The following is a 10,268-nucleotide window of genomic DNA, read 5'->3' as shown; positions in this document are numbered from 1 at the left end:
GCACTTAGGAGACGGCTCGTTCTCAGGAATCCAGAGAACTCAATTTCTGATTTTCTTCCTTAAGTCGACTTAGGTTAACTTGGAGTCGACTCGGCTGACTTGAGAGACGACTCGAGATCTTCGGAAGACGTCTCGCTCTCAGAGACCGAAAAATTGATTTTCTGTCTTTTTGAACTGATCTGCCTCGGAGTCGACTCAGGCTTTGCTGGAGTCGACTCAGCTCACTTGGGAGTCGACTCTGGAACACCTAGAGTCGACTCGTTCACAAGGTCTCCGAAACTGACTTTCTGCCTTTTAAACTGCTTTCCTCTGGGAGTCGACTCGGACAAACTGGGAGTCAACTCGGCTGATATGGGAGACGACTCGTAGTCTTCGCAAGTTGGCTCGCTGACAGGGTCTCAAAAACTGACGTTCTGTCTTTTTTATCAGCTTCTCTTTGGAGTCGACTCGGGATCATCTGTAGTCGACTTGCCAAGCACCGGAGTCGACTCGCAACCTTTTGGAGTCGACTCGCTAACAGGGTCTAAAATCCATCGTTCTGTCTTTCTGTCTGTTCTTAGTCGGAGTCGACTCGGAGTGTCCCGGAGTCGACTCGAGCTTGTGCCAGAAACTTCAAGTGTCCCGGAGTCGACTTGCAGAGTCCAGAGGTCGGCTCGTGATGCAGACTTTGGTTCAGACAGATTTCAATACTTAACAAAAAGACTATAAACCAAAGCTCAAGGCACTTAGACAGAAATTAATAAAGATTCACCTGAAACACTAGATTAAATTCATTAGAACAACATAAAACATACTCAAGTGCTTTGAACTCATCAAAATTAATTAGGGGAATACTCAATCACTCCACACTCGGCATGCATGACCTCGGTTTGCATGAGCTCAGCAGGTATGAGCTCGGTATGCATGACCTCGACAGGTATGAGCTCGGCATGCATGACCTCGGCAAGTATGAGCTTGGCAAGCATGACCAACAGTCAAGCCGCTCCGCCTAAAGAAGGAATCACCAGATCCTCCATATCCAGGATCAAATCCCGCGATCTCCGCCTTAATGACTGTCAACATTTAAATACACATGATTTCAACGGATCGCCAGCCAGCCCAAAATCTCAAGCCGTCTACGGTAACTCATTGACTTACACAATCCTGTCGAATCACTACGGTAACTCATTGACTTACACAATCCTGTCGAATCACTACGGTAACTCATTGACTTACACAATCCTGTCCAATCACTACGGTAACTCATTGACTTACACAATCCTGTCCAATCACTACGGTAACTCATTAATTCGTACAGTCACATCCAGTCACAGGTAACTCCTACACCCCTCTTATAAAAAGGGGACCTTTTCTTCTGAAAGCAGGCTCTCCTCTTCCCGTGCAATTTCTCTACTTGCCTCAAAAAAACCTCCCTCTGACTTAAGCATCGGAGGGTCGGCGCCGGACACCCCGGCCACTGGTTTCTTGTAGGTCCCCCGGAGAATGCTGTCATCCGACGCACCACCTGCCAGAGCTCCTCCTCCTCAGCCCGCGGTCGCCCCCCGAGTCCAATTTCCAGCAACACCTCCCACCCTTAGGTATTCAAATTCATAGTGTATCTCATATATCAGTTGCATGCCTGGCATCTACTACAGGATATTGAGATATTTTCTATTTTTGATTTTGGCAAACTTATTTTTTTATTCTTCTTGTGAAAAATAAAAAAAAATAATAGTGAAGGTTTCTATTGTCAAATATTTAGAAAAAAAAGAAATAAATTTTTTATTTATTTTTTTTAAAAAAATAAAAGTGATAACGATGCCAAGCCTTACCTTTTAGACGATACAAATACACTCAACATGCGTTCCTTATTTGGAGGGGGTGAGGGAGATGGCAATGTGACTTTTTAGCATGAAAGAAGGCAACTTTTCCTGGCTGTGAATGATCTATTTGTAATTATTGCTCCCAGTCTAATGAGGATATCTATTAAAAAAAATGGAAAAAATATGGAGGAATTGTTATTTACCCTTCTTTGTTAAGGCAAACAATGGTCATGGTTAATTGGAAGCTAGCCTTTCCGTTGGAGACCTGCTTTCGAAGCCCAAGGAGCCAAGGTCTTATGGGGCCAACACCCTAGACCACTTCACTAAATAATAAAATTAGGTTCAAATATCCCTTTCAAACAAAGAATTCCTCCGACCTGCCTACCAAGAACCTCATGAGCCAGCTCTCTCTATATATACCTCCTAACGCCCTTCCATACTCCAAACCACCATTCCAAGAGACCAACTCGAAACTCTTTGCACACCAATTCCCATCTTCTTCATCCCTCCAAACCGCTGAGGCCAATGGCGTTCTCCTACACTTCCAAAGCCTTCATTGCCATAATCCTTGCTCTCAACTTATTAGTACCACAGGTGCTCGGTATGTACTAACGCTTGGCATCGTTCACTTTGAGGCCTTCTTTCTTTCTCTCTTCTGTACATTTACTTACCTTTATTTACTTTATGAAAGTCATCAGGTCAGCATAATCTTCTCCCGCGGGGAACAAGATATTCATTTTGCGTTGTATTTGATTTGGAATGAGAAAAGAATAGAAAAGAGAAGTGGAATATGAATACTTATTCCTCTTGCAGTACTTATTCTTTTCACAGTTTGGCTGCATGTTTTTCTTTCTGTCTGGAATGACCACCGGGCTGAGGTCATTTCTGTGGCATACAAATAAAGAAGGATCGAAAACTAAGAGGGCTGCATTTGAGGAATAAAGTTATTCCATATCTCTTAGAATAGTTATTCCATAAATATGCAGCTTTGACTGGAATTGTTATTCCCGTTTCTATTCCTGCTCTATTCCAGACCCAAACTTGCGGGGCCTAAAGACTCATTGAACCTCACCAGTTCGATCAACTATTCCTTTGTTTGTCTGACAGGAGCTGTCACGTGCGAGAGGCTGGACCGAAGCACGTGTGCATTCGCCGTGTCGTCCGCCGGCACACGGTGCGTTTTGGAGAAGCGTGTGAGGAGGGGAGGACAGGAGGAGTACACGTGTCGCGCATCCAGAATCGAGGCGGACGGATTGAAGGACCACGTCGAGACGGACGAGTGCCTCGAGGCTTGCGGACTCGGCCGTGATACCCTCGGGATCTCTTCAGATTCTTTGTTGGATTCTCGCTTCACCCAGAAGCTGTGCTCGGCCAGGTGTTTTAATGGCTGCCCCAACATCGTCAATCTCTACTTCAATCTTGCCGCTGGAGAAGGTAGATCAAAAACCTGAAAACTTTTTAATATCATCTGACAGTTGATTTTTCACCGGTATTGGGATCTTTTCTAGCCAATCTGGAGAACAGACATGTCCCATCTTTGAAATCGGGCCAATACGCCAATAGAAACTAGCAACTGTAAATTTTTGGACTGCTTCATCACAAGCAGTTTATGCAGAAATTGGATATGATTTCAAAGATTGAACCTGTCCTATCCCTATCAAAAATTTTGAGCAGCTTGTCAAGAAATTCCAAGAATAACTCCATTGATGATCTCCTAGAAATCAACTAATATTTTACCCAGTAAGTTAAGGGTGAAAGTGGATCGGCTAATATCTACCTATATTCATTTTTATACCCAAATCTATCAAGATATGGACAAAAATTTAAGTATCCAATCCATCAAAAAAAAAGAAGAAAAGAAGATATGTATAATGATAGAGAGTTGCCGGATCCGTATCTGAATATTCAATTCTAATTGTAATCTTATTTAATTTTATGTACAACTCATAATTTTTTTATAAAAATAAATGACTGTATTAATATACTATTAACTTGATTTATTATGTATTAAGTGATATTTTTGATTCTATTGTTAAAAAATTTAATTATTCGACTTATGTCTGTATTTTTATCCATACTTTTATTATCTGATTTGTATCCGTATTTGTTTAAAACAAAAATGGTTGCGAATGTTTGTATCTAACTAACATCTCTATTTGCGTATGTTAATAAAATAAATATAGGTATGGATATATAAGTTTTTGATAAGTATTAGATTCAGTTCTAGCCCTACAACAAGTGCGCTTGTGTGGCCGTAAGGTACTGTAATCACGTGACAAGCATGAGGTATATGTGGGCCCATTTACCAGAAGGTATTAGCATGGGCATAGATTTTGTGTTACAGGGACAAACTAAACGCATGCCTAGGTCCGTTCTGATAGTATTTGGTAACTCAGGACTTCACTCAAAAAGGCAAGTCAGAAAATATTATTTGGATTCTTTGATTCTGTATAAATGTCCAAGATCTATCCATTGAATAACCAATGTGAGACTAAACACACGCCTACACAGGTTCTCATATATGGCCTGGAAGATGTTTATTTTCAAAAAAAAATTATCATGTGAGCACTCCAAATTTTATATTAATTTGAAGTGTATGGTATCCTTTAAAATCTGTTAATGACGTTAAAAATATCATCTTCTGTCTCTTAGGTGTCTTCCTTCCCAAATTATGCGAAACGCACCGAACAAGCAACCGAAGGACCATGGCTGAGATTAGAAGCTCTGGTGAGGTGATGCCAACGTACGGACCGGAGGCTGCAACATCTAACAAGCTTCTAGCATATGCTCCAACTCAATCCTCTGATATTCTTCTCTCCAGCTCTGCAAAGGCGCCTTCTATGGTGTAATTTACCTCAATGAAGGATTATATATCCAATGTAGTGTTCTATAGATGGCTTTGTAATAAGGTCGCTTGTAGACCACCATAAATAGTTAGAAGGTAAAGAGTATAGACTACAAAAGGTGTGCATTTGAATTTGTTATTGGTGGTATTGTAAGGCTTCCACTGGAGACTTATAAGTAGTGCATTATTGTTACTTCACCCAATTGGATTGTGAGTTGGTGCATACTAATTTGGCATGGTTTGAGCTGTTTCATAGTCTAACTGTACTATTAGTTGAATCTAAGTAATGTTCCTCTGTACTTCTTACCTCTTTCGTTACCTCAATAAATTTGTTGAGCCTTCCTAATTTTGATCAAAATAAAGCTAAAAATGGTGACTTCCTCTCACTCAAAGAATGATCATACGTTAAAGCAAGCTAAATCAAGCATTGCTTAATTATCTTTCAGTTTGCACCATTTTATTGTGATTTATTTGATCAGCATATTGATAATCTATAAAAATTAATTTTCTCTAGCATTGCCTCACAAACCTATCTAAAACCCAACAATTTAAAAAGTCTTCTCCATATATATTTAGAAAAAAAATCCAGATCTAAGGGCTCCATGGGCAGAAGGAAGGCAATAAAAGCCAGCAATGGGAAAGTGGCGCTGAAAGACATGGTGTAAGACTATAAACATATTCGAGCACTTTTTTCCCACAAAAGCATACGGACGCTAATGTTAGTGCCACAGGGCGACGCGAAACATGTTTGCCTCACATATAACCATCATCAGGTTGAATGAGCCTATCTTAAGTTAAAGAAATTTTTTATTGAAAAACTAGGACTTTCTGGTTCTTATGAACCTAACTCATTAAAATATTGCAAATAGAGCCATTGCAATGATCTGTTTTTTTTTAATATTTTTACTAGTGTTCTACATGTGAGAGCTTTATGAAGAGAAGGCTATAAGAACTTTCATTTTTTTGCAGGTGTCACATTTTTTTGAAGGCTTCTTTTGGTTTGGATTTTCGGCCATTTTATCCCAACTTTTGTGGGGTAAGTTGCCAAACAATTTAATAAGGCTTATAAGATCCCTCATGTTACCCGAGACCAGGTCTTTTGCAGTCCTAAGTATCCTTTTTCTTTGGCTAGACCCATGTCTTAATGGTGAGGAAGGTCATTTCTTCCTATAGTTGAAAAGATGATTCTACCTTCATCTGATCTCCTATATCCAACTCAATCCCCTACTTTATTTGATGATCTCTCTCTCTCTCTCTCTCTCTCTCTCACACACACACACACACACACACGCACGCACATATGCATACGCACACCCTAAAATGGATGCTCGGCTTATGTTGATCTCTCCATTAACGTGAACCTCCATTTTAATGATATTATTGATACGATTTTTAATTTTAGATAATAAATAAGACCCTTATATCTATGCTATTTTATTATCTATTATCTATTTTATATAACTAAAATGGAGGCTCGACTTATGCTCAACCCTCCATTCGCCATATGGATGTCTGTATTAGTAACTTTATTAATAGAATTATGTATTTGGAATAATAAATAGAGCTCTTATGTAATACAGTTCTTTATCAAAATATAACAATATAATATCATTCATAAGAAGTTTTTTGGCTTATTAACCATATCAAATGAAGGGCTTTTCATTAGTACTACTAAATTAATACATAAATTAATGATATTATTAATAACCATATTTACTCAATGTATGCTGATGCTAATGAGAAAACATTTTATATTAGTACTACACCTTGCCATATTCTGCTAATCATTAGGCTATACTGATTTTTACTTATTTTTTTTGCATCTTTTTTTATCATGATCAATTTACTTAAATACTTAAAAGTGAAAGTACAACCACAAATGCTCTTGTTATATCGCAATTAAATATCTCCTAGATGAAATATTTTTCTGTTTCTTTTTATATGCAGGTTGGATCATGTTCTTATTATTTTAATAATATACTAATTTACTGTAATGATAGATATACATATACTATTAGAGTTTTGTATAGTAATAGTATATCAAAATATTAAAACCAAAAATTTATTATAAATAACATGAAACAAGATGGAAGCTTGATGTACAACAATATTAATAATATTAGTATTAGTATTATTAGTGCAAAATGCTTACTAATATAAAATAAAATCAAAGAAAAGATAACAAGGATAGTGTGGGTCCAAGTGCATTGACCTTCAAGAACTTTCACTACTATCACATCATCGTTCGAAAGAAGATAGGTTGGGACTGGATGTAGCTTGAGCTACGGTTGAAAAATCAAAGTTAATCACACTCCTAGTGTAGAGTCCTATTGGTTGAAAAATCAAAGTTAATCACACTCCTAGTGTAGAGTCCTATTGGTAAAGAAAGTATAGGATAAAGTAAGCTAAATACAAAATTAATAAAGATATAATAGGATTGATTGATGTGTTGAAGGTTTCTGTTTAGAGTACAATTCTACTTATTTATACTAAAAGACAAACAACACATTGTGACTATTCTCTATGATGGTGGCTTATGTCCCTCTCCCACTACTAATGGTTTTGGCAATTGATGCTAGCTGCCCTTCTACTACTTCACATCTATCAGGACGATCTAACCTTATATTTCCCTCTTAAACCAATAGTCATGCTTAATCAAAACAAACCTTTATTAAATCTCCATTTAGTCTATCTTTTATTTTTGCATATTCAGCCTCTAATGTGATACCCTCCAATCAACTCGGTTAGCTTCAATATAATATTCTTTACTTTGGTCCACGTCTTGGGATATTCTCCTGAGACCCTATTACAACCTGACATGTTTTTAACTTGCCATATGGCCGATCAAGCATGCACTTTCCATGTGTCATCTAGAGTAAGGATGTGGTGTAAGCATTATTGAACCCTTCTATTTATTATACTTTGTTACATTGTTATATTGCATTTCAACAATAGTTAAAAAGGAGAAAAAACTATATCATAGACATGTAGATGATATACTAATATATAACTAAAATGGAGGCTCAACTTTGTGCGAGGTCTCTATCGGCTATGTGGAGGCCCACATTAATATTATTATTAGTACAATTTCTTATTTTGGGTAATAGGTATCGCTCTTATTTAATATATTTTTATTTTAGACCGTATTAGTAATATTATTAATGTGATTTTTTATCTTGGACAACTAGTAGGACTGTTATTTAATGTGATTCTTTGCTTTAGATAGTCTATTATGTATCTCTAAAATGACTATAGTCATTCATCAAACTTTGTACCTTTAAAGAAAATAGATTATATTCATCAATTTTTGTTCTCTTAATAACTTTATAAAATCTTCATACCTTCCCTCCTGACAAATAACTTTCTTATTTTTGATTAATGAATCTCTTATAACACATTATTTAATGTCATAATTTTTAGCTAAATATTTTTGCAAAGTTCAATTTTTTGCATTAACTTTCCTAGAAAGAAATTATGTTGTTTGAGAAATGATATTTATATCAAGTGAAAGGTGATTTAAAACATACTATCATTATTTTTGTTATTGTATTTAATATCATAATAAGTATCATAATAATAATTTAATATACCGAATTTTAAATATAACTTTCTTATTGTAGCAAATACCGAATGTTATTTACTCTTATAACTCATAGAAGAGAAAGACAGGCTTATGATGATCGCTTGTAAACAAATATATATTACATATGGGTATTATATTATCTATTCTCTTAATGATAATAGTATAATAATAGATAATAGTGTATCTTACAATTATCAAAAATAAGTATCAATTATATATAGGTACCAATTATATTTATATAATTGTTTTAAGTATAATTGATACGTACAAATACTATCTAAGTTAGGTAAGTACTATACTTACCTAAACTGATATCACTATTTTAGTTTAGGTATGTGATGGGAATTTTTTTTGGCCATCATTAAAGTTTATTACTTAAGATACAACAAAAATTCAGCTTTTGAAGCCTTCTATTTCTTAAATTTTTAAATTAGTAAATTATATTTTAAGAACAGTTTAAAAAAGAAGAAAAACATCCTATGCTGTGCATCATGTAGGGCTAGTATTTTAACAAGTTTATCTTATGTGAATTGAATATTTTTTATATTATATTATGTTATTTGGTTTTTAAGTTTTCTGATATTGAACACAAATTAGCTTAAACAACCGACTTTCAGGACATATAGTGCTCCACTCAAAAAGAGTACTTGAATCGAAGAAACCCATATCCATATGGAGATCAATAGTTTTTAATAACTTCCTGAAAATGTTCCATAGATTTAGAAATTTATAAATTAGTAACAAATTATCACCATCATGTTTATGTGAGGGAAAATTCTAAGAAAGAAAAGAAAAAAAGTGAAATACATTGTAAGTAATTTCTAGGAAAAATTAATGACAAATAAATTGTGATAAAAAAGTATTTAATCATTTTGATTGACTAATTTAATTCCAAGACCACAAAAAAAGATTAACATTGATAGAAAAACAATTGTTTAACAAAATAATTTAATATTTATAGTAGGTTTAATAAATGTATGTTTATATTAAGGTAGGAGAGATCTAAGTTAACACTACTTCTAAGGTAGAGTTATATTGGTAAATAATGTGCATAATAAAGTAAAGCTAATGCAAAGATAAGTAAAGATAAATTAAAATTGATGGGTATGTCAGAAGCCGAAAAGATTTTCTATTACAATATGATATTTATAAGTGGCTCCTCTTAACTAGTAAGATGGATGCCACTACTCCTTTTGAACATTTGTCCTTCTTATTAGTGCCATATATCATACTATTGCTATACATGATAGGTAGTGTTACCTCTCCTCTCATGTCATGGGTAGTAGAAAAATAGGTACTACTATTCATTGTGGATGCTTATCCTTAACTATGCTACATGAGTCACTATTACCATACATTGTATATAGTTCGACCATTTCTCCCATGCATGGATGGTGGTAACCGGCAACCAACTACTATCCTTGGACTCCACTCCACTAAGGTCTTGTTCTAGGTTGATAACTCTTGCCTACTTGATGTATAGTCACTCAGCTTCAACCTTAGGTATTTTAGCCTATACCTTTGGTGTTTCAACCTGAAACCTTAGTATTTATGCCTAGTTTGACACTTAGTACGAGGCCAACATGCAACTTAGCCTGATGAGTAAGTTCAATTTTGGCATACTAGTTGAGTGCTTCATCCCACTGATTGATTCTCAGTCTGCACTTTGTAACTTGAAAGCTTACATCTTTTCACCTTATTCGGCCTGCTTAAGGTATCCCTTTGAAGACTTGCTATTACTTAATCTATAATGGATGGCATTTTAAAACTTGTTATTGCAACGATCTTCAACTCGCGGACATTGGACTAGATGTGATGTAAGCAATGCCTCCTACATCCCATTAGTTGATGGTTAGAAGAGTGATGGGGTGTATTTGACACTACGCCTATCGTCCTAATATTTGGATTTGGATATCATTTAACTTAGCCGATGTAAAGGCCATGAAGGATCTAGTAGTGGTGAGACTTAATAATAGTTTGAATTTATGGAACATCTGGTGGAGGTAAGATGTATTCTTGCATCCCCTATAAAATCTCT

General features: G+C 35.6%; 1 protein-coding gene across 1 annotated transcript; it reads left to right on the top strand.

Annotated features, from left to right (window-relative positions):
* Positions 1–2,235: 2,235 nt before the first annotated feature.
* On the top strand, positions 2,236–4,850 carry LOC120110881. Its single transcript, XM_039126814.1, has 3 exons — positions 2,236–2,403; positions 2,910–3,236; positions 4,455–4,850. The coding sequence occupies exons 1-3, from the start codon at positions 2,328–2,330 to the stop codon at positions 4,649–4,651; spliced, it is 600 nt and encodes a 199-aa protein (XP_038982742.1). The 5' UTR covers positions 2,236–2,327; the 3' UTR covers positions 4,652–4,850.
* Positions 4,851–10,268: the final 5,418 nt, after the last annotated feature.

This window comes from Phoenix dactylifera, chromosome 5 (genome assembly GCF_009389715.1).
Source record: "Phoenix dactylifera cultivar Barhee BC4 chromosome 5, palm_55x_up_171113_PBpolish2nd_filt_p, whole genome shotgun sequence".
Lineage (NCBI taxonomy): Eukaryota > Viridiplantae > Streptophyta > Magnoliopsida > Arecales > Arecaceae > Phoenix > Phoenix dactylifera.
This window is presented reverse-complemented; position numbering and strand designations above follow the sequence as displayed.